The sequence below is a fragment of the Manacus vitellinus genome, unplaced genomic scaffold (assembly GCF_001715985.3).
Source record: "Manacus vitellinus isolate BGI_N305 unplaced genomic scaffold, ASM171598v3 scaffold_11_pilon, whole genome shotgun sequence".
Lineage (NCBI taxonomy): Eukaryota > Metazoa > Chordata > Aves > Passeriformes > Pipridae > Manacus > Manacus vitellinus.
The window spans coordinates 12,598,159-12,624,209 of NW_021938895.1; the positions used below are offsets into that span (position 1 = coordinate 12,598,159).

A 26,051-nucleotide genomic window follows, 5' to 3' on the forward strand; every position below is an offset into this window, starting at 1 on the left:
ATACCTAGCCAGGTTGTGGAATTTCATTCACTGGGAGTGCTTGAGAGTACTATAAGTGAACAAATCATAACATGACCTTCTGCCACCCTGGTTTGCACTTTTTGGTTTTACATGGCAAGATGCACAGAAATTTGTTTCAAACATCTGCTGTCACTTCATTCACCTTGGATGGGATTCCCAAAGGAAAAACAACCTGTGCCAAACCATTTATGTTCCTGGGAAATTCACCGATGGAGTAGGCCTGGGTGTAAATACCCACAAAAGAGGAAACGTTGCAAAATTCCCCCTCACGGCAGCAGAAGCAGAAGTTCAAATGCAAAATGTACCACTTTATACTATGAAATAGAAAGTGCCAGGTGACAAAGAGGCAGTGGCAACAATAACCCCAGACTGTTCCAGTTGTATGGGATACAGTGGCTGTCAATTGAAACAGAGGAGCAAACCAGTGTATTTTGCATATCAAATTAATAGCTTCTTGTTCATGCCCTTGATGGCCAGGCTTCCAGTCACAAGTGTGATTTCTGTATTTTGCACAGTGACCTTACACCCTGCCTATCATCATGTTGAGTGTTTGCTTTCATGTTACAATGTTATTAACACTGATAATTAAATGTATCTATCTTGGAAGAATTAAATTAAAATGGTTTGCTGTTTACTTTTAACTTCTTAAGAAATTGTGCACTTCAGTGCCCTGTCTCTCCTTAGTCACAGTATCATCCAGGCTCATTTTAATTGTCTCCTCACTGTTTACATGATACTGTTTTAATTCCTCAGAATTCTGCTAAATTTAAATCATCATTGTATTATTATAGTATGGTAAGAAAGGAGAGAGAGTATCTAATGTGCTTATTTAAGCAAAATGCAATCAACATAAAATCATGTTACCTGATCTTTTTTTACTTGGTGACATAAGGAAAACCACAGATTGAACATTTATGCTTCCAACAGGATAAGGACCATTCTTTGGCCCATTACAATGGAATCTCTCCTATTATTATTGATATTCTCTCTGTAAAACATAATGCTATCCTGGAAGGGCTTGTAGGCCATGTAACTCCCAGGTCATGACTGGCAACTGTTTGTATGTGTGGCAAGTACAATTTCACATGATAAATGACGAATTTTAGTGCCTAAGATGTTCCTGTTTATAGTATTACAAAGGTAGCCCAGTATTGTGCCATATCAGACATGCTGGTTCATAAGAATTCCTGAGAGAGAGAGAGAGAGAGAACAAAATTTCTCATTTTTACAGATGCACAGAAACATGAAGGAGTGAAATGACTTGCAGAAGTCACGTACAAAATCTGTAGGAAATTTGGGCTAAGAGCTACGTCTTGTAGCTCCCAGTTCAAAGTCTTAACCACAAGATCGTTATTTCCCCCCACATCAGTGAAGCCCTGTTTCATCACCTTCAACAGCTGATAAATTACTGGTTTGAGCTGCTTAAATTCCAGAACTTTGAAGGGAAAGGTAAGAAGTTTTTGTGGCTTTTAAGTGTTTTCATAGACACCTTAAATCATTCACCAACTCTGTAGAAATTGAATTAAATGAACTTTCTTTCCTGACTTGTAATTATGTACTTAAGAAATCTGTGGAAGCCATTAGTTCATAAAAAAAAATTAAAATATGTATTTCAGCAATAGTTCAGAGACTAAGAGATAGTAAACTAGTACTTCTAAAACTTGAAATTGATTACATTTATAAAGCACTTTTTTTTTTCTCTCCAGGAATCAGAATAATGTCTATGAACGTCTCCTCAGTGAAACATTCAGTTACTCAAAGAGGCATCTCTATCTGAAGGTCTTCTTGGAAGTGTGCTTCTTTTGAGATCTTTTTCTGTAATGATTCACATCAAATTGCCACACAGTTACCTTACACTTACCTTTAGGTCCTATGTTTCAATGTGACACTGTCTGAAAGATAAGGACAGATAACCAGTAACTAGTTGTGTCAAGTATTAGTTCCAAGTATTCCTCCACTGCAGGCCTTAGGCATTTGCTTTTGGGCATGTCTGTGCTGCAGTCTGGTGGCATTAGATCAGCTCATGGAGATGAGTAGGACTGAAAAAGTTGTCTGAAGCATCAAGAGCAGTCAGGTTGCAAAGATTGTCAGTACAAGGCTGTCAGTACAGCCTTGTGTATTTTCCATGGCTGTCTCCTACATTAAGGTCTGTACTGGACAATCTTCTTTGATGCTGGTACCTAGCCTAGCAGAATGAAAGTTTACTTAGGCTCATCTTTACAGGCTCATCTTTGCATACTGCAGTCATGCTTCCCTTGTACTTGTATGCAGAGGTATCCTTTTTCAGGATTGGAAAAATGCTGGATTTTCACATCCACTCCCTCTAACCTTTGGGTTACCGTATGAATTAATGCTCCCAAAACAGCGCTTATAGAGCTGGTTTTCCATTGCAAATCTGAAATTTTTATATCAAAAGAACCTGCTGTTATTGTTTCTTAGTGAATGACTTTCATCAGCAAATCTGATTGATAAAGAAATTTAGATCACAGAACTCTTGGTTTTAGCATTAGTCCTCCTTTCCTCTGGCATTTACTGAACTCTGCTCATCATTTCTATTATTTCTGACATAATCATAGTCCTTTTTATCCTTTGCTGCATATAGTTCTGAAGGAGAAAACCCCACTTTTTATTCCTTATGTAACCAACAAAAAAAAAATTCTCCTGATTACTTATTTATTTACACATTTATTGATAACCCTCTGAAATTGTATGTGAGGTCATGATGTTATAAATACATAAGATTTAATCAGAAATAACACTAAAAAACTTCAGTATGAAATCTCAAAAAAATAAGTTGCCAAAGTTGGCCTATTTTTTTTCTTCTCCTTGCTTTAAGTGAATTACATGCTTCTTATGATAATATTTTGTTATTACTGCATGCTTGGCAGGAATTGTGTTACTGAAGATGATTCATTCATAATTTTCCTAGCAAGTGAACCTGCAAAAGGAAGTTTTTATGAAATACTTTTACAGGTAATTCTCTTATTTTCCTTAGAAAATGTTAAATTTGATCTATTGTGGCAGGTATAGGAATCAAGGGCTAAAATCCTAGTTTATTTGTGAATAATTTACAAAATGGAAAAAAAGAAATCATTTATATTCTGACTGAGGTGCAAGGCCAGCTGAAACTAGCATTTTATGTTTGTAAATACTGTGGAATTACAAGAGGGTTTTTTGACAGTTAAAACTCTTTGGTGATGCTGAAGGATAAATCTGTCCATCCCTTTCCTGAGTTAACAGAACACGTTAAATTTTACAGGCTTCTGTTCTAATAGCTTTGCTTTTTTCTCATAGAATTTGTGACTGCACTTATTTTCTACATTGTAAATATACTTTTTTGTGTTCTGCCTCTTTCTTACCCGGACAGTTCTTTACCTCATTCACTGTATTTTCCACATTTTCATTACCTGTAATTCTTTGCATAAAATCTGCTTTTCTTCCCTTCCCTCGCAGAATAATTTCCTTCAGGCTTTACTTCTCTCTGTGTGTGTGTCTGTGTGTACATGATACCACTTATTCTTTCTGTCCTGTGTATCCCTCTTGTCTCATTCTTCTACGTGTAGTCACATTTCCATTGTTTTGTGACAGGGTGCTGTCACTTCACATTTTTCAGTGGAAGTCCAATAAATCCTGTAGTATTTACTGGAAGTACCTGCTTCATTTTCTCACTTTGATGCCTGGCTTCTGAGTTTCTTTTTCCATTTGAAAAGTTGTGGTTATTTTTGAGCTCATAATTAACAAATCTACTCCCCTCCAGAACTGCCATAGTCCAGGTATGTTTCTGCCTTTGGATATCTCTCCATAAGTGCTTTGTTCCCCTAGGAAGTACTGTTCATCCATTGTTCTTTTATGTTTTTCAAAAATACTGCTGACCTCAAAATCCCTTTCTAAAGTAGTAATAAAATAATAGTAAGTATTCAAAGCTGCCAAAAAATAACATACCATTCAATATTAGTGACACTCTGTTTCAGATTTTCAGATTATGAGAATTTTTTTCATGCTGTCAATAAACTACTAATTGCTTGTTGGATGTTGTGTGTACATAACATACAGTTTTTATGTATATGTTTACTACAAAGGTCCAGACTTCTAAGTAAGTAATCCTTTTTCCTCTAAGCTTAGCTCTTTTTTCTATATTAGACTTTCAGACTTAGGTAGGTGCATGAATTAAAATAATTCAATCAAAAAATTCAATCTCCAAGAACTTTTAACATTTCTGAATGACTGAAGAAGCAGATTTACGGTGGAATTTAGAATTTAGTTTCATAGGTACTGTGATGTCTTGATAGTTACAGGATGAGGCCCAACCAACACTTCCAGCTTTTCCTGTAAGAGTGGTAAGAGCAACAATGGAATAATCTGAACAAAATGGGAATCAGTAAGGATTAGTAAAGAGAATGTGTCCACATTTATAACACCTTCATATCTGTTGGGTGGAAATATATATCTGCTGTAAAACAGCTTTTTAAGAATAGCTAGACTGAGTTTATAGACTCGGCATGTGATTTACTCAGCTTTCTAACTGTTATATCTTTTGAAAAGTACTAATGGGAGATTTACTTGATGCGTTTTACACAAACTTTTTAATTAAAAAAGGCAAACCCCTACCAGTGGCACTGTGTTCTCATATACTTATGAGGAAAAATATAAAAGCAGAAAGGAGATACTTTCCCAAGAGGTTATGAAACATGGCTTAACCAGTTTTTCTGAAATAACCTTTTTTTTTTTTTTTTTGCATACTCTTGCTCTGGGAGCAAATCTCTCCTACCCTTAATCAATGGAAGGTGAGTATCTTATGACTGCCACATCTCTTGTAGTTAACCTCCTGCATAATGATGTCCATGAGAAACGTTTTCTCTCATTTCCACTGAGGTAAGTCTGTGTCTTTCTGATGCTGTATGAGAGTATGTCTTTTCTAGAGGGCACTAATATGTTACTGCTGGGTCTGAGCATGGGAGAAATCTCAGCAGCAGCATCTGTTGTGAGCACAAGCTCTCCTGTGTTCTCTGATCTCTACATTGGTTTACAGTAGACCGTAATCACATTCCTTCTCTTCAAGTACTGCACAGATTTCTATCCACATAGAGCTTGTGGATAAGCAATGAGGTTTGCAGAAAATATAACTGAAGGACACTGCTGGAGTTTTTTTAAGACATTGCGTTTCCCTGGGGTGCTGGTATCAGACATAGCCAACCCAGCTCAGTTCTGTATGTGTCCTTGAGTGACATGGTCTGTCTGGTTTGGAAGCTGGGCTCTCTACTCCAGGTGAAAGAAACTTGCACAAGACTGAAAACACAACTCCAACTTCATTGCCTTTTTAAGGCCAGACATGCTGCTTTGATCTTTTCCAGTCTAATATGCAGTAAATGTTTAGTCTTACATTATCTCTGTCCTCCCTTTTTCTTCCTGCCCCTCTCTCCCCCTTTAGAGCTCTACATCTCTTCTCAGGGTGAGGAAAAAATAAGATGACAGGTATAAATCCAGTAGGATATTCAAGTTCTGTATTGACAAACTACATCAAAGTGAGTCTACATGCCAAAAATATGAGGAAAGCTGTTCTAGGAGAACATGAGATGCTGAGAATACATGGAGGAAGTACCACCCAAAGCTGATCTTGTGCTCATCTGCAAGCATCAGTTACTGCAGCTGTTAGCAAGAGGGCTGCACGAGATGGGCTTCAGTGAGGCAATACTGCTGGTCCTGTGTCTGCTCAAGTGCAAGATGGTAAGTACCCAAATAATTTGTTCTCTTCCAAATGAAAGAGAAATTCAGCAAAAATACAATCCAGTTATTAAAAAAAAAAGAAAAAAAACCCCAACTCTGTATGAGCTTTTGAAGTTCTGCCATCAGTAGTAAAATTAAGAGCTGTTTTAGGCTGTTAGCTTTAAGTAGAAATACCTAATGTATTCATAAAAGTGTTCACCACAGACATTGTGTAATTTGTGGTGATATTTACAAGAAATTATAAAAACTTATTCTTTTTGGAAACGAATGTAGTTACTTTAATTGTTTCAAATCTGGATAGGTCTTGTAGCTTCATATAATGTCATTTTATCTATCCATTCATCATGCTCTTGTGAAATAGCAACTAAAGGACTGTCTTCTAGGGCAGCTAGCAGCAGAGTCCACTGCAGCACTTCCTGTGCAATTATTTTTTCTCAGTTTGGCCCTATTTATAGTTTTTGCCTAGGGTCCCCCTTTTTGAATATTTTTTTCAAATCAAGTAACCATCTGAAATATTAATTCCTCTCAGTTACTAGGATTGACTCCAAAATTGCATTTGTTAGTTTTGTCCTTTGTTTTTTCCTTCAATTTACTTTAGCGAATGGCTCATACAATCAGTGACTGTTGCTGTGCAATATCAGTTTTGTTTTATTGAGATAGTGTTTGCATTTGGCTCCTACATTTTCAAATTATGATAACTTATATGACTGTTCTAGAGAGGAATTGTGGTAATGTGGATAAAAAAAATTTGATTTCAAAGATCAACATTTTCATTTACCTGTAAAATCAGGAAATACTGATCCTTTTACAAAACTGTAGTTTTTTAAAGAGTACATTTTAAAAAATCTTTTTCTGAACAAAATTGAATACCAGCATTTATGTAGTTTACTGAATCTTTTGTCATGCGACAGTTGCATTCTGCTGTCCCTCTTCCTTACAGCTTCCAGTAAAAGCTGTGTAAATCATTTTTTGTTGTAAGTAAGCAAGGGCAGTGGTAAACAGGAAGAGATGCTTAATCACAAGTATGATAATTCTCATTAGTAAATTATAATTTTATCTCTTTCCCACACTGTGTGAATTGATCCAGACTGCAAACTGTTGTATGGAAGAATCCTTTACACATACCAGATTGTTTAGAGAATGTGTTTTACTTTCCAGAATCAAATACAAATTAGTGCTAATCAAATTAGTACTTTTCCCCATGATGGTACAAGCAAAGCATTTATTATTTCAAAGCAGCTTTTTCTTCACGCTTTTACGAACCGTGTCACTTAGGAACGAACTTCCCGGCCAACAGAGCTGAATTTGTTAAAGCATCGTTTCGCAGAAGCAAGTACAAAACGGGGTTTTAAATAATGACGGGACACCTGGGCGCTAATGGCAGCCCGTGAAGGGCGTGCAGAGCGGGTGTCCCTGTGCGGGGCGGTGTCGCTGTGCGGGCCGGTGTCGCTGTGCAGGGCGGGTGTCCCTTGCGGGGCGGGTGTCCCTGTGCGGACCGGTGTCCCTGTGCGGGCCGGTGTCCCTGTGCGGGGCGGGTGTCCCTGTGCGGGCGGGTGTCCCTGTGCCGGGCCGGTGTCCTGTGCGGGCGGGTGTCCCTGTGCGGGGCGCGGTGTCGCTGCGAGGGCCGTGTCGCTGTGCGGGCGTGTCGCTGTGCGGGGCGTGTCGCTGTGCGGGTCGGGTGTCCCTGTGTGTCCCTGTGCGCGGCGGGTGTCCCTGTGCGGGCGGTGGTCGCTGTGCGGGCGGTGTCGTGCCCGGGGGTTGTGCGCGGGCGGGTTGTCCCTGTGCGGGCGGGTGTCCCCGTGCGGCGGGGCCCTGTGCGTGGGCGTGTCCGCTGTGCGGACCGGTGTCCCTGTGCGGGCGGGTGTCCCTGTGCGGCCGGTGTCGCTGTGCGGGCGGGTGTGTGGGGCGGGTCCCTGTGTGTCGCTGCGAGGCTGCCGGTCGGTGCGGGGCGGCTGTCGCTGCGCGGGCCGGTGTCGCTGCGGTGCTCGGCCGGCCCGGAGGGTGGCACTGGACCTCCACGCACGGACCTCCACGCACCGCCCGCCCCGCGCGGCGGGACCGAGCCGGCGCGGAGCGCAGACAGCTCAAAGGTGCTGCCTTTGCTCGGAGTCAGCGCTCTCGGTCGTGCTTTTTGTCAAAATATTGGCACTATTTTTGCAAAGTGGCTTCTGAATGGTTTTGGTGAGATAGGCGCAGTGCTGTTTTCCCGAGAGTGAGTAAACAAACCTCAGCCTGCTCTCTGCGTTCCCTTTCCCGGAGATGGGCTGGAGGGACACCCGTGGGTGTGAGCCCGTCGATTTCTGTCTGGGATGACATTGTGAGCTAGGCCATATGTTGTTAAGGGCAATACACAAGAAAAGCCAGGTTAGGAAACCTCTCTTCTAGATGAAGAGTCCTCATGTTGCATTTCTGTTTTTTTTTCCCCCATGGGAAAAAATTGCCTATAGGTACATTTGCAATTTTCATACATGACCTACTCAAAAAGACTTTGCAGAATTTAAATATGATTGTTGCCCAAAATATTTTGCTATAACATCATTGACTGCAGGTCCTGATCTACTATGTTCAGCTACTCAGTTAACAGGGCTGTTGGCAACAGCCATGTCCAGAGACAGTAAATGGGCCAGGGAAAGTGGTGAAAATATCACAGATTTTTCTAATGCACTCTAGAGGGACAATGATAATGCTACAGAATAAAGAAATCCCACATCTCTAAGGAAACTTTAAGAATAAATGTTAAGGCTTTTGGGTACTCAGTTTTGACCTTGCTATTGATCTTTGAATGATAAAATCTTTCTTCAGAACAAAACAAAAGACTGAATCTCTAAATGAACACCTAGTTTAAGCCCTTAGTTCTGTTCGTAGGAATGCATTGTCAAAATGAGGAATTAGTTAATCCTGAAAGAGGAAATTTTTTTTCCTTTCTTAATTTACATTTTTTAAAACATGTTTGTTTGTTTTCCTGCTCAGCTCCCCACGCCTTGTAAATTGTGAATTTCTCTTTTGGCTATGCATGATAAGGAAATCGGTTTCATTCTACAAGTGTGTTAATCATCTCATAGTTTAAAAATATCAAAGTGTAAATGCCTTAGTTTCTAAAGGGGTTGATCTTAAAATAATTACAGTGATCTGACCGTTGCAGCTCTTTCATTTTATAAACTGAACTGTAAGTTTAAAGTGACACTTACTGTGGTCTCACCCTAAAATGAGCAGTAGGGTGAAAAATTAGTTTTTATGGTGAAGTTGGTGGCAATTGCATTAGATTGTTAGTAGTTGGGAATGACAGAGATCTCAATACTGTGATTACAATCCCGAATGTGATACTGTTCAAGGTTAAGTAAAATACACAGGAAAAGGAGTATATAAAAGGGACTGAGGCGTGCTGAGTTGCGGCACTGAAGTATTTCACTATTGGGCTGTCAGGGTTAAATGTTGATTGCACGAAGCTGGAACAAGCCGTGCTCTCCGAGCGCTGAGACAGTAGCGAGGGTTGGCCACAGGAGGCACAGCCGGTGTGTGCTACAGGGAGAGATTTCCCTAATCCCTGCGGGGCTGGGCATGGTGAGATGCAGATCAGCTCTGGGCCGTGTCCTTCTCCACCCCCCGCCCCGTCCCAGCTTTTGCTAACCCTTCTTGTCTTCTGATTGCATTGATCCTCTGAGAGGGCACGCTTCTGCTTGGGCAGGGCAGCGTCGGTATTAAGAGATCAGAGCTGGCTTTCTCCCAGCCTACGTGAATGGATTTGGTGTCAAGGGCAAGGAAGGCAGCTGCTGCTGCCCCAGAGCACCACCCACCCACCTGTTCGCTGGTGAAAGTGTTACTGGCCCCAGGTGAGGCTCCTGCCTTTCACGCTAAGAGTCCTCAGAGCACAGGAACCTTGAACATGCTCCCTCAGGCCCTAAGTGTAGTGCCTGCCAGAGAGCTGTACTTACCTGAACCAGCAGTGAAGTTTCTTTTGTTCCAATTACAAGTGATTCTTCCATTCCTAAGCAGGACCCAGCTTAACTTCCCATTTCAGTGAAGTTTATGAGTGATCTTAAATTAGAATGTCATCTGATAAGGCACTGTCTTATGACAACTAAACATATCTAATGGACAGTAGTTCCACAGGGTACAGTAAATGTCCCTTGAATAAGGGATATTATAGCATAGCTTCTGAGGGCAAAAGAGAAAAGAAGAAACAAACCGTTGCTGGCTTTCAGGAATTTAGACTCCTATTTCAAACTTAATTTAATTCTTATGGAGAGAGTCCCTGTAGGAGCAGCCAAAGTTTAATCAGTAACACAACAGCGATTTAGCTCAATTCCCAGTATCTTAGTCATATGGAGAAGCTGCTGCAACTGATTAGAAACCCCATTTCATTGAAATATTGCATGGAAGCTTGAAAATTCCAGTGTGGAAAGGCAACAGTCACTTCATCATTCTAGATCCCATGTTAACGCATCACCAACTCTCACATTCAAAGCCTTTTTAGAGAAATTTAATCATTGGGGGACTAATAACCACCCACAACCCTGAATTCTGAGTGATTATTCTAAACACAAATTAATAGATCTGGGCCATTACTACCCCAAACTGAATCATTCATAGGGGTGGGAGGGAAGAAAAAAGGCAATACTCCATGGGAATGTCTCAGGATTAACTGCTTTTGTACATTTCCAAACACTTTGTCAATAGCATCCCCTGTGTAATAAATTCCTCACCTAGTTCCTTTCACACTGCTTACAGGCAGATCACTTAGAAGTTTACAATATACACTCAAATAAGATTTTCCAAGTTACAAGAATTATTCACTTCAGGTAATTTTATTCTTTTATAATCTCTACATATTTTAATTTTTACTTGATAAAAGTCATAACAGAATGTATAAGTATTAAAAAAAAAACAAACAACAAAAACACAACACAAATCAAAGCCAGCAAACAGTTGGTCCCCAAAGAATAAAGCAAGCAATCAGTTCAATAAACACACTTGATTTATTTTGTATAAAAAGGGTTAAGATTACAACTAAACTTTTATAAAAAGTTTAGCATGATTAAGTACATCATTACACTTTTTGCAGAAATGTATTATTTCTGCCACTATACAAGAAAACTCTAATTAAAGAGTTCACAAGGTTTCACTCATATATATATATTTATATATAAATATATACACAGCATTCAGTCCTAGGTTTGTGTCAGAAAGGTAATTTCTGACCACAGACTTTCCTAAAAAACTGAAAACTGGATCCTTCTGGTACTCACGCTCCACCTTTGGAAAAAAAGGCAAAGTCTGCTTTAAAATGGGCAACTCCTTGTGAGATTTTTGTTTCGCTCCCCACGTTGGGAATAGTATATAAAGGAAGCCTTCCAACTAGGGAAAGGGTATTTAAGAGTCTCTTCATAAATAACTAGGTTCAGTCCAAGTTGAAAAATGGGGTGGGGATAAAGATCAATCTTGATTTTTTTCTTCTTTATTAATTTTAAAAGGTCCTTTTAGTTGAACGTGGATCTTCCCCTCCAGATACAGCTGAAAAATAAATTCAGCACCTCAGAAAAAAATCCTGTAGACATTTTCTTGTGCAAAAAAAAAAAAAAAAAAGTCATCAGTGGAACACCTGCAAGAGATTGAAGAGAGGCATATTTAGGAGAATGCTAACAGGGCAGAGATCCGGACAGACTGGCGCCAGAGAGGAAGCCACAGTTTGAACATTTAACCAAACACTCAGAGATTGGGCAAACCCTGGCGTCCAGATGCAACACATACACGCTCACACACTCTCTCTCAAAAACACAGATTGAACATTAAAATAACATACACTCCAGGGAGAGGGTAGAAAGAGGATTCTCAGTCCAATCTTTATTTAGATCTCTGTAAACGCAATGCTCAGAGGCGCCAGTCTGCCTCTTAGAGCAATTATTTGATTAAAAGCAGTCATTTATTTAACTGATAGCGCAGACAATCCCACATCACAGAATTTAAGGAACTGTGCCAAGATTCCCAACTTAATCAGTCACTTTTGCCCGGGAAGTTAAGACTCCAAGAACAGATAAGAACTTGCATTAAGCAGCGAGCAAGATCAGAGCAGCCTGTGCTGCTGGGTGAACCTCAGTGACACACACACTTAGGACCTTACGACCCAGTTATTAGCATTATTTCTTAGTAATTACAAAGGCATCTCGTAACAAACTTTTAGGACAGACTTTTAGCATTAGCCATCACGGCTCCCGTTCCCCGGGGAGCCACTTTTTACGCGAAGTTTAGAAATAAGATCCACTGCACTCACCGTTCGGTTCAGCCACAAAGTGCTTTGCTGTCGCCTGACATGAGCTCTGAGGGGAACTCGGACGCCTGCGACGAGAAAAGAAGAGCAGGGTAAGGGCGAGGTGGCCGAGCACTCAGGGAGCCGGGAGCGGGAGTGTCCCGGGTGCCGCAGCGCTTCCCCCTTGGCACGTCTGGATACATCCGCGCCGCGGGGACACGGCCCGCGCCACCCGCGTTGGGGACATGGTTAATGCCACCCGAGCTCCCCGATCCAGGTCAGCGGCGAGCCGGAGCGCGGGGGAGCCACGTACCTGTAGCGAGAGGATGCTGATGTCTGTGTTAAGGGTGGTCAGAGGAGTTCTGGAGGAAGGGTTCTGCCCGGGTCTCTGGTGGTGGAGGCTGACGATGCTGGGGTGCGAGTCCAAGGCGATCTGCAGGTCGAGGATGTAGTCGATGACGTGCTGCAGGATTTCCATCTTGCTCACCTTCTTGTTCTGCGGGATGCTGGGGACAAGCTCCTTCAGCTTGGAGTAGCAGTCGTTCATGTTGTACAGCAGGCTCATGGGGTCATCCACGGGGGTCTTGCTCCGGGAGATACCGAGGTTGTGCTCCGAGAGGCCGGTTTTCCTGACGGACCGCACCGGGCTGAAGGCTTTCATGTTGGCAGGCGGGCGGGCGGAAGAGCGCTATTCCAGCGGGCGAACTGAAGCCTGCGGGGCGCGGGCGCTGCCGTCCCACTGGGGCGCTGCCGGAGCTCGCTCTGAGGTGCGGAGCTGCGCGCCCTCTTATATAGCGGCCACGGCCGGGCCCGGCCCGCGCTCGCTGCCATTGGCCGCCGCCGGCACGTCCATCACCCCGCGGCGCCCTCACTGGTGGGGCCTTCCGCCGCGCAGCCAATCGCGGCGGGGGCGTGGTCGTGCCGCACAGCTGAGGCAGTAAATAGTGCGGGCAGCGCGGGGCAGCGCTGGGGTGTTCTTGTCCTTGTCTGTCCTGTACCCTACACTGCACCCCCGGCCCCCCCAGTCCCGCACTGGCCCACATCCCGCGCTGCCCTCCGCACAGACACGCTGCAGTGTGCGGGGCTGGCCGCGCGGGACGCGCAGACCCCGCTGCAGTGAGCGGTGGTGCGGGCTAAGCTTTCTCCAAGTCGTCGTGAATTGGACCATCCCGTCGGTGTTTCTATGAACCCACTCAGCACACGGTGCCGTAAATCACCGACCGGGTCAGCAGCCCAGCGCTGTAGGCTGCAGGTGTAAGCGGGAATGAGATAAATCAAGATTAAATAAACCTCTAGAGCCCACTGCAGCTTTCTGCCGTGATGAGAACGGGACACTAAGCACCCCAACAGGCAGGCAGGCAGGCAGGCGCCGCTTCCAGCGCCCTGCTTCCCGAGAACGGGACTACTTCAGATGATACTATTAATTGGAGATCATTAAGCAAATGTGCATATTGGAAGTGCATTTACATGTATTACCCTTGAAAGGCTGCTCATCTGCGCCCTATCAGTGCTCGTGACACAGTACTGCCATTAATTATGCATAGATTGTTTCTGGTGACAAATGCAAATACTTACTACACGCTGTACTTTTAGCAGCTTTTGGCTGCAGCCACTGAAACATCTTCCAGAAACATTCCAGAGGAAAAAGTTAATTTATTTTGTTGTTGTTGTTGTTTAGCTGAAGTGACTTTGATTTTATTTTTAAGTTTAGTTCCACTGTATTTTCCTGTATTTTGCTTATACTACTGGCTGTATAACAAACTGACACATTCTACCTAAGGAAAGTTCAACTCACAAAAGTGTGAACATATATATACAATTAATACAAATTAAATTCTGCATAAATTACAGCAATTCTATAATAACCACACGGATACTTAAAGTACATTAGTGTTCATTGCAAACAAAACCGTAGTAACGGCACACATCCATAAAATCAGTGAGGATTGTGCTGTCAATCATAACTATTAAAAGCAGGCAAATATTGGATATATCTGCACAGTTGTTGCGTAGCTACACGAAGGGAGTCGGGGCTGCGGGGGTGGAACATTACGGACATTTGGAGACAAAGCTGAGAAGAGCCGCATCAGTGTTTTTTCCAATTAACGTGGCATTCCTGAGCTGGTGGTTGGCTATTCTCTAGCAGGACACTTTGGTGACTGTCACACCAGGGTGTTTGCCCCGGGGATGTTTTCCGGGGGTGGACTGGAGGCGGTGCCGAGGCTGACAGGAACACAATTCAACGCGTTTTGAGACGCGAAGGGTGAAAGTGAATCTCGACGTTCAATCTGTTAGGAAGACAAATACACTGTTCAAGTGCAGTTACAGAAAGTAAATAGTAATAACTGTTGTTATTGTTACTGTTATTATTATTAGCTACAGTAACGCTGCCAATTAACGACTCGATTAAAATCACCACTTAGAGCGACTTCAATCCTTTACATTGCTAAACTATCAGTTGGTGGTAGTACTTGACCTGAGGCCACAGGTTTTAGTCTTGCAACGTGCTTGCCTTTCTGTCTAATGAAGGCACCAGTGGAAGAAATTTTGACCATGTTTTTAGTGTAATAATAGCCAACGTAAATATGTTCATGCTTCTCCGATCACTGTCCTGCTTGGACAGCGCAGCAGCGCGGCAGGACCGGCCGGCCAGGCGCTGCAGAGGACCCTGTGCTAATGCTTTCGGTTTTCTACACCGAGGGCTTTTAGAACACCGGGAAGTTGTGTGGAGAGGCTAACCTGGCAATTTTCTCTGTCATCTAATGATTGTCATGGGCGCTTTCTGCACGCAAAGTAGCCCGCGAGCAGGCTGCGCTTCCCCAAAGCGAGCGGCTGAACTGGCTTTTTTGCTAACATTTAATTCCCACAATTCTGATCTTTAAGCCCTGACAGCTTTGGCAGGGGCTCGCAAGCTCTGGAAGCTCCTGCGCTCCGACGCAGGTTCCACGCGCGGTCCCGGCAGCCGCGTCTCTGCCGCTGCCCGCGGGGGGAACCCCGGGGGGGCCCCGAAACCATCGGGGCTGCGAGCTGCTCCTCGGGGGCTTTTCCCCACGGCCCGTCCCAGGCAGCTCCGGGTGCCTCGGGAGCCGCGCGTTCGCCTCTTTATAGTTTTCAGCCGGGATTGTCACAGCCGGCTCCCAACCTCCGAAACGCCGCCGCTGCAAACATCTGGCAGGACCCGCGGCCGCCCAGAGCCGCGCACAAAGCGCCGCTTTCTCCTCAAAATCACAAGCGCGGGGCTGCGCGCCGCGGGCTCGGTGGCCCCGCCCGCCCGCGCCAAGCCCGGGGCTGCTCCGGGTGCGCGGCAGCGGGGCGGGAGCGCGGCCGCCCGGGCGGCGCCGTGTCCCCTCCCCGCCAACCCCCGCGCCCCGCCCCCGCGCCCGGGCCGGCCCGACTGCGCGCGCCAGGCCCCGCTGACATCAAGCCCCTCGCCGCCGCCCCCGCCCGCGCCGCCCGGGCCCGGGCGGCGCCGCCTCCAGGCGCCTGCCATGGCGACGGGGCTGCGCCGCTGGCGGGCCGCCCCGGGCCCCGTTTCCCCCCTCCGGCGCGACCTGCAGCGGAGGCCGCCCCGGACCGGCCCCGACCATGCGGCGGCTCGGGGCGAAGAGGGAATGTGGGAAGGGGGGGAGCCCGCAGAAAGGAAAGAATAAACCGGGAAAAAATCGCGGAGGGACGAGGGGGGCGCGTCCGCGGGAAAGGTCCCTCGGGCAGGGGCGACCCGGGCGGGAAGGAGCGGGTCGAGCTTCCCGGGCTGCGGTGCGGTTCGGTCCTGCCACACCAGCACCATCCCCTCACCCCCTAACACCGCCCCCCCCTCAAAAAAAAAAAAGTATTTTCTACGAGGAAAAGTCCCGGGGTTTTTTGAAGGCTGCCTGTCCTTTCGCCTTTTACGGTCTTCTCAGCCCGAGGTCCTCCTCTGGGGCGTGTGCGGGGCGAGGGGCTGCGGGCAGAGCCCGCGGGGCTGGGCGAGCAGCGAGTTCCTCCGCGGCAGTGTCCCTTGCCTCTAATGAAATCTATCTAAAACATTCAGTAATAATGTAAATGGCTTTAATTGCCGAGTACTTAAGCCATCAAACCAGACTAAAAAAAAAAAAAAAAAATCTGTTAAAATTGGCCCATTTCCAAGTCATTGACACCATCCAGCCTGTCCAAGTGGGGTGTCCAAATAAGTTTTGATACAGGAGTTTTCAGTGTACCAGGTAAAATATCTCGCTAAACCCGGCCGTTTTTAACTACCCTCTCCCTTTTGTTTGCCTCACATTTCCAATTCATTCAAAGAAAAGTTTTAGAAGTTTGGGGGTTGGCTTTTTTCTTTCTTTCTTTTGAGCGGGAGGGAGAGTAATGCATGCAAAATATTTAGTTACAACTTCTGCAAAAGGCACCGATCTGTAACAGCATTTTCTACTTTCACAAAGGATTTTCCTGTTACTTTTGTTCCGGTCACAAAATTAAAAAAAAAAAAAAGGACTAAAGAAAAAAAAAAAACTTGGGGGAGAGATAAGGTCTGGAAAACAATCTGGAATTGCCAGGCTGTTGGTGGGAGCTCTGCGGGGCTGGCGTCAGGAAGTCTGCGCCGCCTTCTATTACTGTTGATCCAGCTTTGTGCAGCTGCACTCAGTACAATTAGCTTGTAGAAACAATCCTGCTGTAGGCAGCCTCTTCCCTTCAAAGTGCTTTTCTATACTGATCCCCTCACATCATGATGCTGGAAATCAAGTCACAAGCCGACCACTGTTTGGCCAACATCATCTGTGGGAATTCATTAACCTCCATCGCAGAGATGCAACAAGAGATTGTTTGTCCAGAACTAAACTTACAGCTTAATATGATGTAGCCCATACAGGAAAAAACCTGTGTCCCCATTTTTTTCCTTTTTTTTCCCCTTTTTTTTTTTTTTTTTTTTTTTTGTTCATAACAAGAAACACATTGTGCAGCTTTTTATTCTTTTTTTCTTCAGGGGGTGGGGAATGTAGCTGAAACCAGGCATGAGCCGGCTCCTGCTAAAACTTTGCCATCAAACTGTTTTTTGGTTCATCGGGCTGCAGTTTCCATAGAAGCAACTTATCCCCGCGATCATCTTGTCGGGTGCACTTCGCAAGCTCATTTCCCGTCTGAGCTTGCTCCGCTGCTCTCGGATGCTGCAGCTGACACATTTCCTCCCCGTGCACTTTGCACCCACCTCATCCTTGCCCAGATGCTCGGGGCTGATTGTGCCTAAAAGGGGGTTTCAGCGCACTCCACAGCTGCCTTGGGGGAAGGGACTTTTTTTTTTAAATTTTATTTCTACTTTTCCCTACCTCATCGCTCACTCCTTGCCACGCCGGCAGCAGCCCTCCCCCTGCCCCCGTCCCCGGCGCTGCAGACCCGGCTGGCAGGGGCGCGGCTGCGGCCACTGTCCCTCCGCCACGCGCGTGTCCCGCGTGTGCTGCCCTGTGCGACCGCAGCCGGTGTCCCTCAGCCCCGGGACAGCTGCCGTGCACCACCGGCTGGGGAGCGGGACCCCTGGGTGACATCCCCCTGCTCCCGGGGCTGTTTGTGAATAACAAACATGGGAGCATGAGTCCTGCTTCCCGACACCGGCTCTCAGGGCGGTAGGGCTGGGCATCACTGCTGTCTCTCACTTCAGGTACCTTCACTGGCCAAGAGAATACCCACTGCTTCCACCCCACTCTGAGCCCCTCTGTGTTCTGCTTCAAGTAACAGATGGATGCACCTTCTCTGAATCCCATTTCCAAACTCCATTCTTTTCTGGGCCGTATTTGCTAATGCCACGGATCTGCCAACTTTAAGATCTCTTTTCCTCTCCCCCTACTATGCTTTTGAATAATGTTGCTTTTGTACGGTATCATTCCCTTCATCCCCACTTTTAAGCATCCCCGATCTGCTGCTGTTAATCCCAAACCGCATGTTGTTGGAGGCTTGGGATATATTGTAGCAAAACATAAATGTTTTTTCATTCTTTTGAGACATTTCCATTTTCTCTAAAAGTGTTGGACCATAGGAGGGGCAGGCTTTTGTTCAGATCCTGTTTTGACATTGGTATAATTTTATGATCAGATTCCTGAAGTACTGTTTTGGAGTAAAATGCCTTAAACTACTTTCTATCACCATCTTGGAAAGAGAGGTGTTTCAATGTGAATTGCGTGGGTTTCCTGCATTTATATCTAATCCAAATTCAGACACTTCAATTCTAATGTTTTCTTCTGTTTTCTAGGATTTCTCATTTCTGCAAGTAGGACCGGTGCCCTGAAGGCATTTCTACATGAACTGTCACCTGTAAGGGGGCTGTTACTTACCTGATCCTCCGTGAAGAACAATGCCATGAAATTTTTCTGAGACCTGCATCTCTCTATCAGAGTAAGTATTACTGGTACAAGGTGTATTAGATCTGTACATTAACTATTATGTTTGTAATCAAAGCCAAATACACTTCCTATATTTTTAAAAATCTTTATTAATGCAATATCTATATTTTAATTAAGTTACACATTGTCCTCTAGAAGTGTTTATAGTGAACCAGTTAGGTGGCTCTCTAACTTAACACAGTTGTGCTAAAATCTGGGATCAAGCAAGTTCACTTATTAGCACATGCCTTATGTAGCAGATGGTTTTCATCTAGCGTAGCTTTTCTAGTGATACCTTTAAATTAATGTAGGTCTAAAATGCTGCAGATTTTACACTCCCCACCAATTCTCTGGAAAATCTATTCAGGATAGAAAAGAGAGAGGAGCCAGGCAAGAGGTTACTGACAGTACCTCACATACAGTAGGGAATAAACCAAGGAATAAAAATGGCCTTTATTTAAAAGTTCTTTCATTTGTTAATTATCTGGCTGGCTGGTCCAGCTTCCCTCAGTCTCCCGTTGTGGCCCGATTGTGATTTTTAGGTATAGGCCTATGGCAATAAGATGACAAAATGCTTGGCATAATTTCACTGAAAAAAATGGAGGGATTGGGAATTGAATTGGTGGGAGAAGATTTTGAAAATCTGTTCCAGGTATGTTTTTAAGGCCACCCCCCCAAAATATAAAGTTATGATAATTTCAAATACAGATGTGTTTGTGTAGTGTGTTCTGTGTGTTTTGGTTTTGCTAAGTAATAATGTTTCATCAGCACAGTGGAGAAATTGAGTCTGTACTGCGACTGGTAGTAGTGACTAGTGACTAGTTGTTGGTCAGTCTATAATTTTGCCTTCCTGTTGGCTTCAGGAAGAAAACCTCAGTTCCATGGTGGAAAGCTTTGTAGTATTAAGCAGGTGGTACTAATTTTGTGCTTTGCCAAAGCTATCGTTACAGGTTATGTCAAGACAGGACCCATAGCATTCTCAGTCCTTTTAAACTAATGTATAGACCAAAATTTTCTATGGTCAGGAAAGCCTAACTCCACTCAGGGTTTGGGTAGTGGAAGTGCAGCTTAGCAAAATGTGTGCACTGCATCCCAAATGCATGTGCACCCTCACGAGTCGTGCTGAACCACTGTGAGTTCCAGTTTCCCAGGCTGTTAAAACTTTGCTTCTTTATAGGCCCAGACTGAGCATTATCTAGGTTAAGCTTTCTCAGTGACTGTCTCCTGCATAAACCCACTTGGGAATCACAAAATAGGTATGTGTCTAGATCTCTGGAGACGCCTGGTCCAGGAGGTGTGCTCAAGATCGTGGTTAAATGCACAATGACAGCATGGAGCTTAGCACAAAGCACAGCAGCTGGAGCTGCCGGAAAGTTCAGGGGCAAAGAAGGAAAAGAACTGCTACTTTCTCATAAGCAGTTTTTCTCATGAGAGCACTTGTCCTGGAAGTGAGAGATTCAGATTCAATGTTCTCCTCATCAGAGGTGATATAAGCTCCCTCCTGCTTGCAAAGCAACCCTAACGACCAGAGATAAGGCTAAGGTGGAGGACACCCACCCATCCTGTTCAAGCTTGCCACAGTAAAGAAACAGATGCAAATTTCAAAGGGCCAGAGGGATTATAAACAAGAGGGAGCCTGACACTGTAGCTCAGGGGTAGAGGCATCTCCTGGATGGCAAGAAGCCTGAATACTGGGCCTGGCCTGGCAAACTCACCCATTATTGAGGGTGAGGTTCATCTCACCTTATCTTAGCTAATTAGAGGTTTTGTGTCTAATCTCTCTACAGTCAGTGGGATGAGAGAACAAGAGACACCTGCAGAGAGTGATTCATTCTGTGCCCATCCAACACCTCTCTCAGGATGGAACAAATCTCCTCACTGGGGACTGTTGTTCTCCATCAGTTCTCGGCAGAAGATAGACAATCAATTTCAACCTGAAGCCTGCCTTAGAGATGACAAGTGAGGTGGATTCCACTGTGCATGACTAATTTTTCTGATTCATCATACCTGAATTTAGCCTTTAAAATTTGGGTATGTAATCAAAGTTAGTTGTTTGAGTTCTGTCTCTGTACCATGCTCATTCCTTTAGTGGGAGGCTGGACATGGGTGGCTGTGGTGAAATGTCTTGGGATGAAGTATATATTTTGCTGAGCCTGTAGATCCTAAAAGCCGTGTATGCCCCTAGTTTGCACTTGTGAATCCTGGTGCTGGATGTCTCAAATTTAAGTGTGGAACTATTAAATGTAATTGTGCGAACTACTTTTGTGGATAGTCTAAGTGACTAGAGGCACTATATACTGCTTTTAAGAGAAGAGTTAGTTGCATAAAATATGCATAAAAATATCTGAAGATGCTACAAAGTTACAGTTGGGAATTTCAAAAAAACCGAAAGGCTTCTTATTTAAATCAAAGAAATTGAAGCACTATAGAAAATGGACTAAGTGCATACTGCATTTTATGCACTTGAATACCCAGAAAAATTTGTCTCTAACTTCTAAACCTGGAGGTTGGATGCCTTTAAAAATACCATGTTTAATCCTAGCCCTGAAGAGATGAGCCTGTAATTTTCAGTTTCAAAAAGCTATAGTTTTTCATTTTTGATAATATGGAGTAGTGCTGTGGTGTACTGCAGGATAAATCCCAACTATGTACATCATTGTTTCATCAGAGATCAACAAAAGGTCACTCAGCCTTCTTATCAGATTACTGGAGTGCAAGTGTTTTTTGTGCTGGTCTAAGTTTGGTGCACATATATTCTTTGCAAATGGATAATTTCAGAAAAAGACAAGCTATGTGTTTTTATAATTTAATATTTGTTAAAGATCACCAAAGGCTTATGTACAGTCATTTTGCAAATTTTAGATTGTAGAAGCAATGGTGGAAAATCAGTGTCCAGTTTGGCAAAATTACAGTAATATGTTCTCCTGGTGTGTTTCTAGCTACAAATACAGTTGAAGATGATGCCACCACATTGTTCATGTCAATCACTCCATAAGGCTGAACGCCTTAAACTATTCCAAAACTCTTGGTTGAGAAACCCTTCTACCTCTTTTATCAAAATACTGAGGATATATGTTTAAATTTGGCATTGGGAAAGCAATTGGGAATTAAATTACTTAAGGCTTCGAGCTATTGTTTACAGCTGAGACCAGAGGTCTGAAAATATTAAAAGGATGCACAAACTTGTTAGAATATTTTGAGCCAAAACAAAACAGTTGATACCTAGCTGAGGATCTCAGTTCTCCATTGAACAATCAGAATTTAGACTTTTAGCGGCTTCTTAGTTCCCTGCCTTATCACTCGGCTTGTTTTCACTTCATTAGCAATAGTTTTGTGTTCCTTATTCCCTTTCACAGCTCTACAGGTCTCTTGGCTCTGGAGATGGGATTCACCTGGCTTGACTTACAGCATGTGTCTGATTGATGTCTACATCTAAGCCTGTCTTTCAAGACTCAGTTTACAGATAATTTAGAAAATCGTTGCTTCTGTGATGACTTATTTCTACCTAATACAGAAGTCTAAAAGCCTAACTCTACTCTTCATACTCTCTTGATTTCTGAGTCCAGCTGTCCTTAGCCCAGCCAGCATATGGTTTAACTAGACATCCAGGTCTTGATATGGATGGCCCATGTCAGGGCGGGTTCTCAGACTTTCTTGGTAATTTCACACCTTTTTTTTTTTTTTTTGACTTGACACATCTGGCAGCAGTGAGAAAAATGAGCAGTGACTAATATACTTTCACCAATAAGTCTTTCTGGCTGTGGTCTTGTGAAGTACTGGGGATTTACAATCCACAGAGTGTAACCTCTAGGCTAGATGCTCATAGTCGTATGCTTTGTGCATTTCTGCACCATCGTTCAGCCTGTTGTTAACTGTGGTAATCTTTGCTAGCAGGACTGGGTATTCTTTGGGGCATAGATGTGAGTTCCCAAGTCTTTGTTCGCGAAGCCTAGCCATGAGATGTGAGTTAAATAGTGAGGGAGGTTGCTTTCTGTGGAAGTTGTACCTCAGTTGTTGTAGAAGGTACACAAAGGGTTCTGAAAGAAGCAAGACGCTCTCTTAAAACAGCTGAATTCTGCTGTGGAGGGCTTAACTGAATCCATGCCTCTGCAATGAAGTTTTTTTTTGTGAGGTGATGTGTAGCAAGGGATGATGGACAAGTCATTTAAAGCAGGCATTTGTCAGGAGACTGTTTACCACATGAGAAGTCAATACGAATTTTTCTTAAATATGTATAATGTGATGATAATGCCACTCTGAAGTAACAGGTCCCATCGATCACAAATTTGGCAGTCAGAACCAGTACATTTTCTGGACAGATGCTTCACAAATGACCATTGGTTTAAAGACAACAGCTTATAATTATTTCTTTTTTTTTCCTGAAAAGAGAACCTTTTGATGGTAGGACAGAGTATAGTCTAGTAAGTGTGGGAAGAGATTCTGGGATGGCAGAAGCAATAATTGTAACAAGGAGCATTTTGGTGTCCTTTCCAGTAAGCTTTTCATGGCCCATAGAGTGATTCCAGCTCCTGCTCTCCATTTGGGAACTCCCAAAGTGGTGCAGTGCCAGTAACGTGACCACTAAGGATCAGTCTCAAAAAGTACCAGTCACAGCTGGATGAAGATTTGGAACAGCAACAAGGAAGTCTAAGGATTAAAGGGGGGAACAGGAGAGAGGGAGAATTCAAGTTTCAGATCTCTGTTCATCAGTTTGGGTTTCTTTCGTTTGAAATGACAAGCTAAAATAAGCAACACTATCCAGAAAGTGAATGCTTCTGAAGAAGCTTCCTGTATTTCTGTCTCCTATTAGGGCAACTTGTGAGGTTAACTGTGGTGATTTTAGCCCTAGCTAAATAAATTTCCTAGCCTATGAAAGACATAGGTTCACAGCTGATCCAGTGAAATCCTTATAACCCTCACAGAAGAGACACTCTAGAAGTGGTCATTTGGGACATTCATCTGGTGCAATGGAAATTCTAAGTTGCAGTCTGACCTGGGAAGAATGAGATATGAAGCCTTGTTTTTTGACAGACCTTGTAAGCATCAGACCATTTCTTTGAGAGTTTCCTGAGAAAATGTTCAGGAGAATAACCTTGGTTTTCTTCTGAAGCATGATTGTATTCTTTTCTTTTCTTTTCTTTTTTTTTTTTTAAATGTGAGCTTCTGCGTTGTTTTCAGTAGTGTTTTTATAGATTCTACCAAGGGAAAAAAATGTCATGGGAAAGTTTTAAGTAATTTTTTATTGACTGGGTGTTTTTTGTTGTAATGCAGATGCTTCTTTTTTAAACCTGGTAAAGGCATTGCCATCTGGGGACGTGCTACTCTCTGCTCTGTGCCGAGAGCAGCAACATACCTTGAAGAATTGTTTTAAGAAGCAATCTGGAGTGTGCCAATTTCTCTCTTTTCTGCTATTTTGGTAGTGTTTTGTGGAGTTAAGCACATGTATATAAGCTGCAAATGTACATTCCTGTATAGAATAAGCAGGCTGTCTGTGTGGATCAGCTGTTATGGGGGTGGCTGTGGGTAAGACATGAAACAGGCTGTGGAAACTCCTTTGATGGAGACTCAGTAGTCTTGATGCTTTACACATATGGGGCCTGATGCAAATCCGGTGAAACCCAGGAAGACTCTTCCTGTCAGTTCACAGCTTTGGATCCAGCTTCAGGTGTGTTTGTGAATGTGTGTGAAGGATGTGGCTGTTTTTTGGCTAGTATAACAGGTGCCTGTGAGAGCAGAGAGGGAATTTGTTTCACTGCTCTGGGTTGGCAAGTGAATTTTATCTAAAGCTTTACACTTGCACATAGCCAGCCTGCTCACGTTCTAAATAGATTCTGCCCTCAGACTGTAAAGAACAAGATAATAACATTATGTTATGTACTTGAGAGATAAATTATTTTAAAAGTCTGAAATTAGCAGATGAGGAGGAATTTATTTGCCAAATACATTTTAGAAGCAGCTTGGGAAACTTGTCAGAGCTCATCTTTAACTGCTTAACTAGTGGCTGTTGAACTTAACAGCTCTGAAGTATACTTACAGTATGAGGGAGACCAAAACAAAATCCCAGGATGTGTGAGATTTTCTTCTAGACAACAAAAAACACCATCAATTCACAAACCAGATAGTTAAAGAAGAAAACCTGCACCTAAAACCACTAACCTCACATAACATCCCCTGTGCTCCAGGCAAAAAAACCCTTGCTCTTTTTTTGGACTCTTTATCCATTCTTTCCAGCTCTATTAACTTGGTACATAGTTGAATATGACCTTTGCTCTGCTAGCAGTGCTGGCCTGTACCGTGTGTTAGTCCTTTTACCACACAGATACCTTCATGTTTTCCTGTGTCCTGTCCTGCATGTGTGGAACAAAGGTCTGGAAAATTCTTTCCAGTCATTCTCCTTCAAATCACTCCTTAAGATGCACTTCACCCTTGATGCCTGTGGGGTGTTGCTGATAATAGCTGGGCAGAGTAAAAGTTAAATTGTTTTCTAGGCAGCCTGTGTGAAAACATGCTCGTGTTATTTCTGCTGCAGATCTGCTGTCAACCCCTTTCCTGCTGGGGAGGACAAGGCCATGATGCTGTTTTAGTAATCACCAGCTGTCATTGGAAGCTGACATAGACAGGAGCAGCTCTTGGCTCTGCTGGTTGTTACCTTCCCTCTCCTTCACTCACAACTCTACCAGTTTGCTTTTAGCCACCATGCTGCTTTCATCCTTCCTGACTCTTGCATATCTGTGAATTCAGCTCCCATGCCTGGCTGAGGGACTGACGCAGAGTCCATCCTCTCAGACTATGTGAGCGCATTTTGGCTTCAAGCATCAAAGGTCTGTTTGGGGGGGTGGCTTTCTTACATATGGAGCCACAGATCTTAACCTTTCAGTATGGCAGAAAGGCTTCCCTCCCAGTTGTTATTACTTGCCCAACTTCGTATGGAAGGGGCAGGCATCCTAGCTAATCAGAGCTTCAGACAGGCAATTCTTCAAATTGTTTTAGGGTTTTTAATTAATACTGTAAGCTCCAGCATCGTATGGCAGAGAGCCAGTATCAGTCATCTGACAATAGCCTTCACCATCCATCAACAATAAGGGAATTCCTCAGCGTATGCTCCGAAACCTTCTGAAATGGGTGAGATTGCAGCTTGCAAAGCATCCTGCAACATTCAGCCTTGCAGGTCTGCTGATTTTTAAATTATATAAACAAAACCCTGTAAAATCCACATAGCTCAAAGACAGTTACTTTTGTTTATACTGTCCAGATCACAGATGCTGAGCGTGAATGCATGAACAGTCCTTTTGTATGGTGTTTGACACTTTCTGTGGCTGTCTGCACTGTTTTTTAATATACAGAATCCCTGATTCTCCACTGCCTTGCACCCTGTCTATTCATTCTCACCCCTGTGAAGTGAGGGTAAAACACTATCAAAACAAAATGGTACCATTTTGCATGTTTTCCACTCAGTTTTTTCAGGTGTAAATAACGACAGAAAGAATGGGGCAGAGCAGAACCTGACCCGCAGTCTGTCTCTCAGTGCGTAAGGGGTCTTGAAGTGGGGGGATGACAGAACAAACACAAGCTGTTACCTTGCCATTTTTGCTAATGTTTTAAAACCAGGCAGCTTGCGAGGATGACAGATGCAAAAGTCAGGCAGTACTTTGTTCCTGTAATCCTCACGTGATGTGTTCTCCTAGAGCAATAGAAGTGTTACCCGTGGTGTGGATAGG

The 26,051-nt window shown here is 43.7% G+C and overlaps 1 protein-coding gene and 1 long non-coding RNA gene across 2 annotated transcripts; one reads left to right on the forward strand and one right to left on the reverse strand.

Moving 5' to 3' along the window:
• The first annotated feature begins 3,553 nt into the window (after nucleotides 1-3,553).
• Nucleotides 3,554-20,483, forward strand: LOC108638808. Its single transcript, XR_001920080.2, has 4 exons — nucleotides 3,554-4,893; nucleotides 5,450-5,745; nucleotides 18,204-18,346; nucleotides 20,121-20,483. It is a non-coding gene; the product is annotated as an uncharacterized LOC108638808 (long non-coding RNA).
• Nucleotides 10,532-12,747, reverse strand: ID2 (inhibitor of DNA binding 2). Its single transcript, XM_008932712.2, has 3 exons — nucleotides 12,303-12,747; nucleotides 12,014-12,078; nucleotides 10,532-11,344 (listed from the first exon to the last, which is right to left on the reverse strand). The coding sequence occupies exons 1-2, from the start codon at nucleotides 12,648-12,650 to the stop codon at nucleotides 12,022-12,024; spliced, it is 405 nt and encodes a 134-aa protein (XP_008930960.1). The 5' UTR covers nucleotides 12,651-12,747; the 3' UTR covers nucleotides 10,532-11,344; nucleotides 12,014-12,021.
• Nucleotides 20,484-26,051: the final 5,568 nt, after the last annotated feature.